We start from the raw sequence: 16242 nt of genomic DNA, 5'->3' as shown, positions 1-16242 counted from the left end.
TTCCCCCCTTTGAGCACCTTTAAGATTGAGTTTTGAGAAATATAAAATTTTTTATTTCTCAGTAAGTCAAGTGTAATCACAAAAGAAAGCTGGCAATGTTCCATGAATTGTTGCAGGGGGTAAACAAATATAGACGCGTTTCTGGCTTTCTGCTAGTTAAAGGAGATCAAAGTACTTGTGGACTTCCCCGTTTCTCCCACGTGAATGCCAAGTGACAGTTCTGGATTCTAATGCACAAGGAAAGGTAGTTATCTCTATTCGAAAACTGCAAGGATTGAAATTTTAAACATGGCTGATACCTGTAATCAAACTACGGTGAATAACGCCTCGACCACTGGAGTCGGTACAATTCGCTTAAACAACATACAAAAAATTCAAATGCGCAAGCAGCAAGTCCGCGAGTGGCCTCATCCAAAAAAATTGGAAAAGTTGGCCGTTTATTCTAGTTGCAAGGTATGTGGACAATCAATTTTCAAAATTATAAAAAAAAAATTTTTAAATTAGTATGTATTACTGACTTGCAATGATTTTTTCTCTCTTAGGTTGATGAGAGCTGCAAATGCAATGGGTGGAAAAATCCTCCTGCACCGACAAATGTAAATACTATGCCAGGAATGAATATAGCTCTTCCTACAGCTAATTTAACTGATCCTTGCCGAAGTTGTTCACATACCCTTTCAGAACATGTATCACACTTGTTAAATTCAACGAATGAAGAACTGAATCAACTTTTGAGTCTGGTAGTCGACATTGAAAACTTGTTTGTCTGTGTAAACAAGGAAGAAGATCCAGACAATAAACAAGTCTACTTTTGTCTCTTTAAAGTAAGAAGTATGTCAAATTCAATTCTTCTATCAGCATTAAAAATATGATGTTTTTTTTTTGTAATCTAGCTATTAAGGAAATGTATAATGCAAATGACCAAACCAGTTGTTGAAGGCCCCTTAGGCTCTCCACCTTTCGAAAAACTAAGCATTAGCAAGGGGGTTGCTAATTTTGTGATGTTCAAATATAGTCAGCAAACACCAAAGGTATGATTGAAACTGATGTTTTCCTTCGAAATTCAGCAAATCTTTGTTACTTGTGTAGGAATTTCAGAAAATGGGTGATTTGGCCAAAATGTTTATTCATTGTTTAAATCACTGGAAATTGGAAACCCCTACTCAATGGAAACAACACTATCCACAAGCTGATCTTTCAGTCTACCGTATGAGCTATACTAGGTATGTTCTATTATAGATTAGATAGTTCTAACGCAGTTAAATTTACAACTAGTTTTACTTTAATTTGCTGTTCTGATAGGTGGTTATGTTATTGCAATGTACCGACGTATTGCGACTCCTTACCGTGCTACGATACCAGTGCTATTTTCGGTCGGACGTTCCTCCGTCTTATATATTCAACCGTTCAGCGGCAATTAATGGATCGGTTTATAGCCGAAAAAGATCGGCTACCACCAGAGCGACGTGATATGATTATTAATCAGTTCCCGAAGTTCTTGGCAGATATGGAAATGGAACTAGGAAACGATGCATCACCTGTGTGGGATCCATCCTATGTTCATCGCCCCGCAAATCACCATGAGAATATAAAAGGTTTTTGTTTGATTCGTGTTGTTTAAATTTGCTTTCTTTACTAATACTAGATTGTTATAAACTTTAGATGAAAATGTAGCACAGCCAGGGGAAGCAACCTTTCACCGTTTGACGACTAATGGTATTGTCAGGTCCATTTCGAAAGATGCCGAGAAGTAATGCATAAATTTTTCGACTGCATCAAAATGAAAAAATAAATATATATTGTGCAATTGAAAATAGGAACTTGCTGAAGCGACAAGCGGATAATGAATCTAGTACTGAAGGTGATACAAAGAGGCTGCGTTTGAGTGACGACATTTCAGAAGAAACTGTTGCACAAATCCTTGCCGTGATCAATGACCCTAAAAAGATGTTGGGACCCGAAGTAAGTTTAACACATTTACGTCTTTCACGCATTTGTAACGAAATATAACATTTAAAAATTTGCTTCCCAGAGTGTTTTCCCAGAAAATGCGCCTAGAGATGAAGCTGCAAAACAGGAAGAACGTCGTGGTTTGATATCCTTCCACGTTGTGGGCAACTCTCTTACGCAAACTGTATCCAAGCAAACTATGTCATGGTTGGTTGGCTTACAGAACGTCTTTTCTCATCAATTACCAAGAATGCCGAAAGAATATATCACGCGATTGGTTTTTGACTGGTGAGGTTAATAGTTACTTCGTGTCACATTCCGATTATAAAACGTTTCTATTTAGCAAGCATCGAACTTTGGCATTAATCAAAGATGGTCGACCAATCGGTGGTATTTGCTTCCGAATGTTTCCTACTCAAGGTTTCACAGAAATCGTATTCTGTGCTGTTACATCCTCGGAGCAGGTTAAAGGATATGGGACCCACTTGATGAACCACATTAAGGATTACCATATCAAACACAATGTTCTCCACTTTCTTACCTTTGCTGATGAGTATGCTATTGGTGAGTAAGCTAAACATGGACTAGCAAGGAAGTTTCATACGCATTTTGCTAACGTCTTATTATTAAAGGCTATTTCAAAAAGCAAGGATTTAGTAAAGAAATAAAGCTTCCTAAATCCGTTTATAACGGATACATCAAAGACTATGAAGGAGCAACTTTGATGGGTTGCGAATTGAATCCACGTATTATTTACACGGAATTTACTGCAATAATTCGAAAGCAGAAAGAGGTATGTGGGATTAAGTTCCTCATATCGTAATTTTTTTTCCTAATACATTTGGTGTACAGATTGTTAAGCATCTGATTGAAATGAAGCAACAAGAAATCAGCCAAGTTCATCCAGGCCTCAATTGCTTTAAAGACGGGGTTCGTGAAATTCCGATTGACAGCATTCCGGGACTTAAATTGACAGGCTGGCGTCCCTCCCACGGCTACGGTTCAAAACGTGTAATTGAAGAGACTTTTGATGCGGAGCAGTTGTACCAAGCCTTACGATCAGTTCTTAATCAGGTAGTATCTGGTAGTATCTGTAGAGAAAAAGCACATGGTCTCATAACTTAATTGTTTAGGTGAGAAGTCACCCTTCCTCATGGCCTTTCTTGAAGCCAGTGGATCGGGCGGAAGTTCCAGATTATTACGATCATATCAAATTTCCAATGGGTATTTTCCATTACGATGAATAGGATACTATCTAGTGTACACGTACTATAAGTTATCGTTTTTAACTGCAGATTTGAAGACCATGGGGGACCGACTAAAAAACCGGTATTACGTCCACCGTAAACTATTTATGGCAGACATTTCCCGAATGTTTTCGAACTGTCGTCATTACAACGAAGCGGATACAGAATATTGCAAATGTGCCAACGCTCTCGAAAAGTACTACATAGCTAAAATGAAAGATGCTGGCCTATGGGAAAAATGAAATTGAAAGCGACATCTAGCGACATCTGGCGACATTCAACCAGGAAATTCAATATTCACAAATATTTATATTACGTGCACACTCAACTGACGACAAACAAGATAAACATCCAGCAATACGAGAACCAATTTTGAAAAAATACCGCATAACTTATTTGAAAAATGACAAAATCTAAAATTTCGCATCAATAGTTATTCAGTTTACTGTCCGTTGATGGCGCTTGTTTGTGAGCGAGATAGAGAAAAGCAATGGATGACAACGCACTGACGAGGAAGATTACGTCAAACCATCTGTGATAAAATGAAAATTGCAGATCTCCAAGCACTTGAGTGATGATGGTACGATACTCGGCAGGCATGTTCATGCGCATGAGTAAGACCGAGGATACGAAGTACATTCCCTTAAAAATCATCTCAAGAAATTACCCTTTAGTAAAAAAATAAGTAAGTTTTAATTCTTACCATAATTTGGGCCAGAAGTAAAACTATGACGTTGGATGATTTGCTGCTTGAGATTGCGTAGAAAAACTTTGTCAGAGTTAAAAGTAATCCCCTAATTGAGGTAACGACGATACAACCAACCAACAAAAACGAAACGTGTTGAGACCAAAAGTTGAAGTCGATTGACAATCCAACCCAATGTATAGCTATTTCAAGTCCCCGTGTCACTGGATCCACTCGCCCAACTCGATCAAATACGATGTTAATGGTACTCTGCCGATTTACCACACGAATGACAATATGATTAGAATTATAATGAACCATTCTTCAGTTTTTCTAAGAGTACTTACGATGAAAATCTTCCACATACAATATATGGAAAAAAAATAACCAAGGAAGTTAAAGTATTTTCCTTGCCAAGTGGTAGACCTAAAAAGTGATAACACTTACTTAATAAGTAGAATGTGTTCAGTCCTAAATTTGTCGCATACCATTCAAGCCTGTCTTCCATTGTGTGGAGATCGACTGCTTCTACAAAAAGTTGGCGACTAAGCTCTTCAAGAGCTGATACTTCACACTTCAGAGTTGATAAGTCTAGTAATAGGAAGAAAGAGAATACAATTTAATCAAATAGCCCTTGGAGCGTTATAATATCACTTACTCTCAGAGCTACCGACTCCAACAGAAGCTACGCTTTTTAACATAGACCATACTCCTGAAGTGCTAGCGTCCTTAGTATTCCTGTTCTTTTGACTTCGGGAGTCCCTTTCCATGAGAGCGATTCGTTTTTTCTTCACAACGATCATGTCCATAGTTTGCATCAGTTTCCTCTCCACTATTTGAATGTCAGTATGGGTAACTGGTCTAAAATGAGTTGGCATGAGGATGGCAAAACTATTTATCAATTACACAAGCCAAAAGAAATGCATAGAAACATACCTCATGAACACTGCCATGGAAGTGTATGGATAGTTTACTGCACCAAACCCAGAAAGAAGGGCCATCACTGTAACTCCAATTATACCTATGCGAGAGATTCCTTGTTCCATAGATAGCAAACGAAGGCTTCTTTTTGAGCTGCTTATCACTGGGAAAGGATCACCAACTTTCCAAAATAGGTAAAGGTAGATAATCCAAACAATCAGTGACAACATTTTTACAAGACCTTTTTTGACTGGCAAAATCAATATCATGAATGTTAGTCATAAGAATGAACAATTATGCACCTAGGACACTTACCAAACCGAATATTTGATAGAACAAAGTATCCTATGTAAAATGGTATGATTACAATCACAAACACCAACATTGTGTACAGCACTACATTCCAGCAAATAAAACGATAGCTACAAATAGTGAGGTTGGTGAAGAAAATGTTAGTTTATTTGTAAAAAATTAATTAATCATACCTGGCATCTAAAATCCCGAGAATTTCAAAAATAATAAGTTCAAACATAATGCAAGAGAGAGCAAATGTTACTGAAAATATCAGTTGAACTGTATGATGGTGAACTTCATAATCTCTGAAAAGCTGCTTCATAAAGAACACCCATCCACCGGCAAAAAAAATTATCTATCGGGAACCAGATTAAGAAATGTATTCGTGGGTTTTTAACCGAACCCCAGATAATATATCGCAAATTATACCTACCACTGAAAGAGTAATCGCGATGGTATCTTCCACAACGTTCATTGTTTATGAAGATTTAGCTCTTGTTGACAATAATTATTTTTTTCTTTTTTCCCTGCAGACGACATTTTCAAAAACATTTCATGGAACTTGTGTTGGCGGTTGTTAGTTTGTTACCAAAAAAGAGTACGGTTAATCATTAGTTAAATCAATAGTATATATTTATATTATTAGTTTCTGATAGCAGAATTTAGTAGTTGGGATTTATTTACGAGACCAAGATTTCTTTTGAGGTGCACCAGTCATCGCTCAATCAAACAATGTCAATATCAGGTCATTATCGAAACCTTTTCGTTAGACTCAGACTATGTAACATTCCAACAAGATTGGCTTATGGAACCCTCATGCGCATGCAGTGAAAGACAGTAATGTTTTAGAGCTTTTTAATTTAGAAAAAAAAAATTCTTTATATCATTGTCCAAATGGATCTTTCTGTCGGCGAGATAATCGGTATTTGAAGTGAAAATGAAATGCATGGACAATTTTTGAGTTCATTAAATATCTTTTAAATAAACCACATCAACCAGTAAAAGTAAATTAGATGGCTTTAAAAATAACCGTTCTTTCGTCGTGAACTGTTTAGTAGCAAATCCAAAACACGGAGTTCATTCGAAAAATTGGTTAAATCGTTTGACAGACAGTTGGCTTCGTCATTTGTTTTAAAAGTATATATATATAAGACTATTTTTCTAGTTAACGCACAGTTGCATATAGTGCGAATGAACGCAAATCCCTGCATGAGTAAAAGGTGGTTATTTATGGATATCAGCAATTGCTAGATACAAATACAACCTCTCCCTCTACTACCTTTTCCTCTTTGTTTCCATTCTTATGAATGTACTGCGTGTTCAGAAAATGGGTACCATAAACTGAAAACCAGATGTGTACCGCTTCTCGCTGAAAACTGACCAAAAACGGGACTGTCATTGATCATGTTCGTCTGCAAAAATCCGCCTGGTTCAACAGGTTTGTATCAACAAAGATAATGGACCAACGCACGAATCTCACGATACCAAGAATTTATTTAAGAGTTGCAATATACAGAGGGATTTTTTGTTTTTGCTAAACGCGTTATATGTATAAAAAGAAATGACTGTTAGAAGACTGTTTATTTTACATACTTCAATTAACATGGAGTACACAATTTCCTGTTTAACAATCGTATGATAAACAAATTTGCGAGATGGAAGCAAACTCGATAGAACCAAAAATAATTTTTATTTCAAACGGACACGAGTTTTAATGCTCGTTTTTTTTTCTCTTAACAAATAAGTGCATTTTTCTGTGATCGCCGAAAATAAATAGGTCGACTGAAACAGCAGCTTACTTGACATCACTTGACCCCAAAAAGATAGCCCTTTGCTCTTTCACTACAGAATTTGGGTCAGTTGGTGTTAAAGTCTCAAATCAGAATTCCTCCCTCTACAACACACTAATTTCCAGAGTACTTGCGTATTAGTCGATCACTAAATATTGTTTCAATCAGACCACTTGCTGCCAGAGCCTGAAATAGAAGAACATCTCTAAAATATCGCAAGTGGACAATTAGGTATTTTTCTTTTCGCATTTAAAAGCAGTAAACATTATCGATTAGCCCGGATTAGCCATTATTTAAATTTTAATACCTAATATCCCTGCTAATCAAGTTAATCAATAAAATAAAAATAGTAGCCGAATTCTCTGGCTTTCCCACCAGTTTTTTTCTCAGGACGATAGGTGAAGTATTTATAACTGAAAAAGAACTAAAACATAAAACAAGCTTATAATATATACGCTGTGTAGAAATTTTCTTCTCAACGCTCACATTTGACGCCAAGTTTCGGAAGCGCCAATTCATGAACAGCGTTGCCACACATCCTAACATTTGCGTTTCGAAATTTTTCATTTGTCCGAACCATGGTCTCCGAAAGTCCGAATTGTCTCTCTCCCTCTTCGATTTCCACTTCATTTGGTTTTCATTGCGTAATTTTTTTGTTAGTCTGCCCACAACGAACGAAAACGCTGTGCAACGTTCAAAAGCTAGTTTCTTTGTCATTAAGATACCACTTCAAATATTCTTTGGTCTAGGGATAAGAAGCAAAAAGTTTCAAGGTAAGAAAACCTTACCCTCCCCCTCCATGTCCAAAACCCTTTCCCCATCCTAAAATAGGACGAACAGGGTTAGAAAACACTGAACTTGTCTGTGCATGTTGAAAATTACCATCACAGAAAATTGTCATTGCTCTTTCGAACAGTGTTTGTACAGGTTGTGTCATATCTGAAAATTTTCTGATTTTTACTTTCCATAAAGTTTGGTGGCGTTACGCTGGTCGGTAACAAGTGCAATCGGAAATGAATAACAACGCGAAATCTCGTATTCTTTTCAACGATAACGAGCTCATATCATACTTCCGTGTGCTCATCAAGGGTAAGAATAAATCTGTGTCCATCTTCATGTCATGCTTGCAAAGTCTTTCATTTTTAGAATCCAACATTGATCTCTCAATGAGTGATGAATTGCTAATGTGCTTTATCCATGCACGTAAAGGTGACGTTCACAGAGCGATGAAATTGGTAATATCTTACTTGAAAAGTATTGCCTTAAGTTTTATTATCCTAACATTCAATTTGTTGGAAGCTGAACAACTACGTGAGAATGACAAAACAATATCCTAAACTTGCACAGTTATGTCCGTTGCGTGTGAAACACGTGCTCGATTCGCACTTTTTTGCTTCTCCGCATCGCGAGCAAAATGGATGTCGCATATTGTTGATAAATTTACGTAATTAAAAAAATTGCCATTTCAATTAATTATGAAATTTTAGGTTACGTTTTCTTGTTCTTAGGGAAGTGGGATCTCCGCATTTGTAGTTTGGAAGACATTTTCCTTGCTTTAGTGTTCTGCTTTCAGAGACTGGTATCTGAACTTGAAACCCAAACTAATGGTATAGTACTTATCCTCGATGTTAAAGATTTGTCACTTAATCACGTAAGGCAGTTTACACCGTATTGGGTTAAGATAATTGCGGATATTGCTCAGGTAAAGTTTGAATAAAAATACTTGTTGTAGATGGTAAAACTGAATGACTGGTTATGTTTTACCACAGGATGTGTTTCCTATCCGATTTCAAGGAATTCATGTTGTTAATGAACCTCGGATTATGAAAGTCCTTGTAGCCATATTTTGGCCCTTTTTATCGAACAAAATTCGCAGTCGGGTTAGCTTACTTACATTTTGTTTTACAGTGGCTATAGTGAGAAGCAATCTAGAAATTTGAAGTCGTATTTACCTAATTCTGTTTGCTTTGCCTTAAACATTTACAGTTGTTCTTTCACGGCCAATGTTTCGCAACTGTTCACCACCACGTTGATCCCGCTTGTCTGCCCAACGACTATAACGGCTGTATGAAATCGATGGACACCATGCGTTTTTCTAGCATATTTTTCGAGAGTGAGTACTCAAAAATATTCGATTGTTTTAACTAGAAATCAAGCTTGTTTTAGGACGAAAAAAAAAAAAATTTTAATATTTTTCTATTATGCCAAGTCAAAGTCCATACAGTTTTAAGCTTTAAACTGTTTGTACGTTTTTTTCCTGTGGCCATGCCATCTACTTCATTTTTTGTTCTATATTAATAGCTTTTATTTGTGGTTTCATTTTGTTCTACTTGCATGTATAATAAAATTGCAGTATTTAAATGCACGTGCTTTTCGCGAGCCTTTCTAACAAAAACAATTGGATTTTGAATGGACCCGGAGCAAGAAATGCGGATCGAGGAAATTCGCTTAGCTTAATCAAAAGCTACAACAAATCTCAATATGGTTTTTTTACATAAATTGATTATTTAAAGTTACACGTAAAAAAATAACGAGAACTGCAACAGAAAGCAATATAGCTAATACTTTTCAATTGATTTCATTTTCTGCCAGATGTCAAAATCTTCACGTTCAAATCAAATTAGCAGACTTACAGGTCATCCTAGCCTATTGGAAATATCTCAACAAATTGGTACTATTCTTGTAAATTATCGCTAGTGGTTAGTAATCTATAAGAATAAGCTATCGTTACTAGCTGTAGTTCTGATTCATATGCATGATAATCCTGTTAATTTCCATGAATGCAGTTTAATCAAGTGGTTTGCTGGAAAGGCAGTGTTTTGTATCTAATAGATCCTGTACAGTTATAACAATAAGGTTATCTAGGCATCAGTGTGTCCTTATTTGGAACCTTGGTGCTTCTCTTAGGTCGGTACATGTAGACTACGTACATTTTCCTCATTACCAAAAGCATTATCAAGCACTTGATGATTGCCAAGGTTTCTTTATCAGCTATTAGTAGCTTTATTTAATGTAATTACAACGTATTACGTATAATGTGGCTAAAAATAACTATTTTTGAGAAGGACACAAATTATTTCATGTTTATGGGCAAAATGGAGATCGATACTTCCTTGACATAAGTGACAATGCAAGGAAAACAAGACACCACATATATCGGCCGTATAGAAAACACAGCTAAAAATGGGTTCCAGCTATTGTTTTAATCTGAAATACATTATACTTCATCGAAGTATAGGCCTTGTTATCCCCTGCTATCCCTCACATTTTCTACGGTTTCAAGTGAAGTAAAAACATATTTGACCTAGTTTTGCTTACAGGAAAACCTTCGTCCTTGACCTGCCTGACCATTTTCTAAATGACAATGGTCTACAAGTAGACTTGTACTGAGTGGGAAATTCAGAGCGCACATGCTAGTTGTATTTGTGACTGTGAACAAGTCGTACGGGGGGGCCGTTAGAACATATCAACCACTTTCGACTGGAAATTTAGTCGTACTTTGTTGAGAACCAAGGTTTGACAACTTTGGTGAGTGTAACGAAAAATGAACAGTAATACGAGGTCTCAAATCCAACGTAGTAAAGACCTTTTATCGAAATTTCGGGGAATGATCAAAGGTAACAGTGATTTCATTTCACCTTTAACATTTCGTTAACCGGTTTTTCTTCTTTCGACAGAATCCGACATTAATCTCGCCTTGAGTGATGAAGTGCTAATATGTTTCATCCATGCAAGAAAATACGACGTACACCGAGCAATGAAATTGGTAAAGTTTCAAGATTAGACCTACTTAAATTTCGTGTACTGACGTTTTTTTTACTACTAACGTTTTATCGGTTAAAAGTTGAATCATTACTTGAGAATGATAAAAAATTACCCGGACCTTAAAAACTTGCATCCGTTACGCGTGAAACACGTGCTAGACAAGGGCCATTTTCTTAGCTCACCATATCGCGAGCAAAATGGATGTCGAGTGTTGATATTAAACCTGCGTAATGCCGAAATTTACGTTTCATCAATTATATAGCGTTTAAAGGTTCCAATTTTATATTCTTTAAAGGCAATTGGGATCTCACAACTTGCAGTTTGGAAGACATGATACGATGTGTGGTATTTTGTTTTCAGAGGCTGGTTTGTGAAGTGGAGACGCAGACTAATGGCTTAGTTGCCATCATCGATGTCAAAGATTTTACACTTCATCATGTGGGGCAATTTACACCAAATTTGGTAAAGAAAATTGCGGACATCGTACAGGTAAAACTATCTTACAACAAGGTACAAAATTTGCTGTAACTGACTGACTGATTGTTTTTCCACCCTCTATTACATCAGGACGTATTTCCTATTCGATTGCAAGGAATTCATATTGTCCATGAACCTCGGATTATAAAAATCCTTGTGGCCATATTTTGGCCTTTTCTGTCAAATAAAATTCGCAGCCGGGTCGGTTAATTGGAATTTTAAGTATTTTAATTTAAAAATCCCTTACTTTCTTTATGTGAACTATATGCAGTTGTTCTTTCACGGCCAATGCTTTGCAACTCTGCACCAACACGTTGATCCTGCTTGCCTACCCAGTGACTATGATGGTTCGATGAAACCAATGGATACCATGCATTTTTCCAACGTGTTTGCCGAGAAGAATTACTCTCAGTTATTTGAATGCTTTGACTGAAATTTGAATTTTATTGACCTAATTTCCAAAACAGACAAAAAGGTGTTTTAGGACGATGATACTACTTCATGTTTTATGTTTTGCCGACCATAGTGTTTTCTGTCCCTGAATAGATATTGCATCAAGTTGCAGCGTTTGAAACTGAAATCAGTTCTAACATCGTACTTTTGGGTTTCATGAGCAACAGTTGGGGCTCGGGCCCGATTTGCTGATACTCGGATAACTTGTGGATAGCCACCAAATGCTATCGATTTTGAGCGATTCGGGTAGGATGTTTTCAAAGCTGGGTAGGTTGGGGCGTTGGGCTGGGCATAATTGGATTGACTCACCGCCAACTAGAGAAATGGTGGGTTGACTGGTATGAATAAAAAAAAAAAAAAAAAATAGTTACTGGATTTCTCTCAGCCTTATGGCGATGATAGCGGTCTTTACTTCGTAGTCTGTGGTGGTACTACCTACTTTGAAATCCAACTGGAACGCTCGCCAAAAAAGTAGATGTCGGGCTTATTTTGTCGGGCTTATCTTGACTGAATTTCCGCTGGATGGCGGTACAGAACTTTTCAAAAATATTGGGCAAAATGAGGTAGTCAAATAGTTCGTCTGCTTCGGAAATAGTTTATCTGCTTCATAGGAGTGGGGAAGCACGTAAGTTTCTAATTTTTAAAAGAAAATTTGGTTTTTATAATTTAAAATCTCAGTAAAGAAGGAAAATCCAATGTTTTTTCTACCGATTCGGGTAGAGTAACAAGGGGCTAGTCAAGTGTTTGACCATTATGATCTTGTGATTCATAATTCTAAAGGTCTTACTTTTATATTGTCTAATGTTTAACCACAGACAACGATTGGTCTGTGGTGACACTGACACTACAAATCATCTTCTGATACGTTGTCCGGTTTATAAAAATCTTTATTAATTTAATATGTCTTTTTGTAATTCCTTGGGCATTAACACTCTAATCAACAAAGAAACCACCTTTTTCATGTTAATTTACCAATTTTTTCATACTCGTACATTTAGTTGATTATAGACAACATCTTGCAATTCATACGAATGCCTTTGTCTTACCTGATCTTGTTAACATATTAATTCGTTCTTGCCACTGGCCGAAGCCTTTTTTTTTCAAATTTTGCATCTTTCCTAAATTTAATTTAATCACACATAAGCATTCTTGCATGTGCCAGGCAATGGGTTTCAGATATGGCATGGTTCCCTTTTGGTGTTGAGCCTGGCCTACACCATCGGTTATTGAAAATGTTCGTCCATGTTATAGCTTTGGCATTCTGAAGGATTTTGTTCATCTATTCGTTCTTGTTTTTCTTTTGATTAGGTGTTGGAACAAGTAATTACATGATGGAGCTGGAGCGTGAATTTGGGACTTGATTTGTCATCTGTTGGTTGAGGTGGAAAACCGGTGATTTGTAAGAATGGAAAGAAAGCATCATTTTTTTGTCATTATTTTGTCGATTTTTAGGACCCACCATTTGATTTCCACACTTATCATTGGAATTCTGGGATGGTAGTTGTTGTTGCAGGACACTCCTTGGTTTGTTAGTGAGGTTCCAGAATGCAGCATTCCATAAGCAAGAAATATTATTTGCCGACCGTCAACACAATACAGATTCTTTAACTTTGTTTTTGTTGCCTTGATGGTGAAATTGAATTATATTGAAATTTAAAAGTTTTTGAAGCTATTTGCCTACTAGTGAGAAAACATGTAAAGAGTTGCTCAAATGCGTCAACAGAGCAAAATGCAAAACTTAGATTGAATTCAACAAAACTACTGTGAGCTTGCAGTGGCAGAAATTTAAAGTTGGTGCCAGGATAACGGTTCTCCATGTTGAGAATTTGAATTGCAAATTTTAATTCTGCCATAGGTTAAAGTGTAAGTACCTGTTGCCTATAGGTTACTCAATGATTATTTAAGTTATCATATCTTGAAATTGGCTTACTTCTTCAATACTAAAATTCAATAAACAAAGATATAAATGAAATTGGTTTTGTATTATCCCACCTCCACCCACAATTCCACCACAGTTTTACATCACACATTATAAAATAAATACAATACATACATGCATAGGAATACAAACACTTAAGTTAACCCGTTGGCTGCCAAGCCATTACAACCCATAGGTTGTTCTTCTACAATAGCTACGCATCGTTTCAGAGGGATCCGATGAAAGGGGGACTTGTCCGAAGACAAGTCCGGGCTGACTTGACGATGGAGACCTTTACGGGAATGCACACCCCAGGTACTCCACCATCGCATCGACAAGGGAAAGTCCCTACTGGTGCATTGCCTACGGCGCCCTAAGGCGCAAGGCGACTGCCCCACCCCATGGGTGATCAACCATGGGGCAGAACAGCGCCGCCGGTCCCTACAACTAAAAAAAAAAGGGGAGCAAAATGGGTGGCAGCCAACGGGTTAACTTTAAACATACACTATACAACAATACAAAACAACACAAAACAAAACAAAACACCAACAAATCAAAATACCAAAAACGCGACGTTCCACGATGACGGCGATGAAGAGAAGCCGGGCGCGAGCAAAGATTATGCGGCAATGACGGTAAGGCGAAGACGGCGAGGCAGGTATGACAACAACTGGTAGGATGCCCTTTTAAGCCTGGGTGGATTTTGCCTGAAGAGAAAGTTGACAAATGAGAATGACAACGTAATTCTTAATGCAAAAACCCGTTCTATTTTATTTTATTTTTTTACTCACAAGGAAATTCCACGAGAAATCTAAAACTGCATGACTCGTACGGAAAGACGATTTGGCAGCAGGATTAACGATGACATTTTCAATTTCTACAACAAAGATTTATAGGTATAAAATGAGAAATCCAGATAATCCATCAAATTAAAATACCATGATATGGCATCAATGGATATGAACCTTTATTCCTGTTTGCATTCGGCAGGCTAAGAAGAAAAGAAGAGAAGCCTGTGTAGAGAAAATTGTTACAGGTGCATGTAGTGGAAGATAAGTCATATTCTGTAATACCACAATGAAGAGTTGAAGTGTATGGAGGATGGTTGGCTAAGCAGAGAAGCTTCAAAATCTGGATACATGGGATGCTGAAGGCTGATGGTTAGCAATACATAGTAGATGAAGACTCTGTGGTTTAGTGACAAGAGAACATATAAGTAAGTTAAAAGAAAAGAGTTCAAGTCCATTAACAATACCTGAACAGGATGGTGATGTTCATGTCTCGGGCATAGTGGTCACTGTTGTTCTTCTTAAAGTGTCAGCATCCCTTGTGGTACATTGATAGCAGGAATGCAGGCTACTGGTTCAGCAGCTGACAAGGCAAAACCCTACCACATACAAAAAACAATCTATTTTCAGGACCTTCTTTTCAATACATACACAACGATAGCAATACTGAACAGATAAGAACATACCGCAATTTTTTTGACGAAAAATCCTTTGAAGCACTAAACAGGTATAAACGTAACAAACACCCATTTAACTTGTCACTCGTAATATTTATCATAGACACACATAAACGCCATCTAGTTTTTCTGCCTGAAATAAAAAAAAATATATTTTACTTTTAAATCAGTACAATTCTTGCTTTTAAGTGCTAGAACTTTACTAACCTTGGAATGACGTGTTTTTAGCCAAAAGTCGGATTTGACCAAAATCGTGATTTTTTTAGTTCAGGAAAATTTGAGATTTTTGACGATTTTCGGGTATTTTTAGCTGACCCATGGAGTCGACCCTAAATTTTACGATGACCACGAAAATGTTAATCTTTTTTCTACTAGACTTACAAATAAGGAGTTATTTGACATTTTAAAACCGGAAGTAAAACCGGAAGTTGAAATTCCGGAAATCTAAAAAATGAACTTTGTTCTCCTTTAAATCGTTAACAAGATTTTGAAAGTTGTAAAAGTAAACTATTGTTAATAAAAGCTATGCGGTGTTTAAAAGTTCTAAAAGTACAATTTCAGTTCTGAATCGAAAAATCATTTAACACGTTTAAACCACTTACTTACTTGGTATTTAATGAAAACCTGCAACCGAAATATGACAGTACTTGTCAAAACAATGCTTTGGGTTTTACTAGTAGGGCCCATGGTTGTAGATATAATGGTTCCCACTGTCTGTGTTATAAGGTCCCATAAAAAAAAAAATTGAAAGTTCTCCGTAATGATCTTTCCAGGCAGTTACTAAAAGGGCTGATGCAATTAATGAATGGCTTCTGCGAAACGGTTCCGTTTTAATGGAAAAAGTTTTGTTATCGCTTTGTTACAAGGGGGGGAGGGTTCCATAAAATGTTACGTACCAGAGATCAATTTATATCGCGTAACTTTTAATTTCTGCAGAAAAAGAAATAAAACTGCTGTTTAGTCTTCTTTTTTTTGTTGTCATGACAACTGTTGTCTGCTAAATGGTATTTTCTCACATTGCAGTCATTTTCTCTCAATTATATGATTCTGGTTTTGGAGGGGGTTTGAACATTTGTTACGTTATTTTTTAGGAGGGGGTAGTAAATTTCTTTTGTTTATGAAGTTCCACCGTTAACACAGGGGGAGGGGGAGTCAAAATTGAATTTAACTAAAAAATGCGTTATGGTTAAAAAAAAAAAAAAAAAAAAAAAAATATAAAAAAAAAAAAAAAAAAAAACGTATTTTGTGAACGGCCCCTAGGGCCTATATGGCTGGAT

The 16242-nt window shown here is 36.7% G+C and overlaps 4 protein-coding genes and 1 long non-coding RNA gene across 16 annotated transcripts; 3 read left to right on the top strand and 2 right to left on the bottom strand.

Moving 5' to 3' along the window:
* Positions 1 to 135: 135 nt before the first annotated feature.
* Positions 136 to 3627, top strand: LOC116930615 (histone acetyltransferase KAT2A). Its single transcript, XM_032937994.2, has 13 exons — positions 136 to 453; positions 543 to 824; positions 894 to 1031; positions 1090 to 1223; positions 1303 to 1595; positions 1663 to 1750; positions 1818 to 1962; positions 2033 to 2238; positions 2294 to 2514; positions 2583 to 2743; positions 2803 to 3024; positions 3084 to 3174; positions 3246 to 3627. The coding sequence occupies exons 1-13, from the start codon at positions 289 to 291 to the stop codon at positions 3437 to 3439; spliced, it is 2340 nt and encodes a 779-aa protein (XP_032793885.2). The 5' UTR covers positions 136 to 288; the 3' UTR covers positions 3440 to 3627.
* On the bottom strand, positions 3487 to 6504 carry LOC116930630 (Golgi pH regulator). Of its 2 annotated transcripts, none has more exons than XM_032938018.2 (10): positions 6377 to 6504; positions 5531 to 6302; positions 5289 to 5452; positions 5119 to 5225; positions 4819 to 5053; positions 4541 to 4743; positions 4371 to 4473; positions 4230 to 4308; positions 3901 to 4152; positions 3487 to 3839 (listed from the first exon to the last, which is right to left on the bottom strand). In XM_032938018.2, exons 2-10 carry the CDS (start codon positions 5570 to 5572, stop codon positions 3624 to 3626), a joined length of 1401 nt encoding a protein of 466 aa, XP_032793909.1. In that variant the 5' UTR covers positions 5573 to 6302; positions 6377 to 6504; the 3' UTR covers positions 3487 to 3623. The 2 variants fall into 2 exon arrangements, with proteins under 2 accessions (XP_032793909.1, XP_032793911.1); XM_032938020.2 differs by having other exon boundaries at positions 5531 to 5624; positions 6377 to 6459.
* A 457-nt stretch (positions 6505 to 6961) lies between these two features.
* LOC116930652 (alpha-tocopherol transfer protein-like) lies at positions 6962 to 10456 on the top strand. 8 transcript variants are annotated; one of them, XR_006651405.1, is made up of 10 exons: positions 6962 to 7118; positions 7860 to 7976; positions 8034 to 8122; positions 8187 to 8331; positions 8396 to 8589; positions 8657 to 8803; positions 8874 to 9000; positions 9241 to 9399; positions 9480 to 9558; positions 10208 to 10456. XR_006651405.1 is itself a non-coding variant. In XM_045179076.1 (9 exons), the coding sequence occupies exons 2-8, from the start codon at positions 7901 to 7903 to the stop codon at positions 9509 to 9511; spliced, it is 810 nt and encodes a 269-aa protein (XP_045035011.1). In that variant the 5' UTR covers positions 6962 to 7118; positions 7860 to 7900; the 3' UTR covers positions 9512 to 9558; positions 10208 to 10456. The 8 variants fall into 8 exon arrangements, 4 of the variants coding, with proteins under 4 accessions (XP_045035011.1, XP_045035010.1, XP_045035009.1 ...); XR_006651404.1 differs by having other exon boundaries at positions 9480 to 10456; XM_045179076.1 differs by lacking the exon at positions 9241 to 9399.
* On the top strand, positions 10362 to 13244 carry LOC116930651 (alpha-tocopherol transfer protein-like). 3 transcript variants are annotated; one of them, XM_045179077.1, is made up of 8 exons: positions 10362 to 10504; positions 10565 to 10653; positions 10732 to 10879; positions 10948 to 11141; positions 11220 to 11330; positions 11401 to 12207; positions 12891 to 12963; positions 13035 to 13244. In XM_045179077.1, the coding sequence occupies exons 1-6, from the start codon at positions 10432 to 10434 to the stop codon at positions 11560 to 11562; spliced, it is 777 nt and encodes a 258-aa protein (XP_045035012.1). In that variant the 5' UTR covers positions 10362 to 10431; the 3' UTR covers positions 11563 to 12207; positions 12891 to 12963; positions 13035 to 13244. The 3 variants fall into 3 exon arrangements, with proteins under 3 accessions (XP_045035012.1, XP_045035013.1, XP_032793939.2); XM_045179078.1 differs by having other exon boundaries at positions 12891 to 12974; XM_032938048.2 differs by having other exon boundaries at positions 12891 to 12981.
* A 301-nt stretch (positions 13245 to 13545) lies between these two features.
* Positions 13546 to 15668, bottom strand: LOC116936094. Of its 2 annotated transcripts, none has more exons than XR_006651409.1 (8): positions 15572 to 15668; positions 15173 to 15294; positions 14975 to 15098; positions 14756 to 14887; positions 14574 to 14687; positions 14439 to 14513; positions 14292 to 14377; positions 13546 to 14207 (listed from the first exon to the last, which is right to left on the bottom strand). It is a non-coding gene; the product is annotated as an uncharacterized LOC116936094 (long non-coding RNA). The 2 variants fall into 2 exon arrangements; XR_006651410.1 differs by having other exon boundaries at positions 15568 to 15645.
* Between the last annotated feature and the right edge of the window lie 574 nt (positions 15669 to 16242).

Source organism: Daphnia magna, linkage group LG9 (genome assembly GCF_020631705.1).
Source record: "Daphnia magna isolate NIES linkage group LG9, ASM2063170v1.1, whole genome shotgun sequence".
Lineage (NCBI taxonomy): Eukaryota > Metazoa > Arthropoda > Branchiopoda > Diplostraca > Daphniidae > Daphnia > Daphnia magna.
The sequence above is the reverse complement of the archived record's forward strand: the minus strand, read 5'-3'. Positions and strand labels throughout refer to the sequence as shown.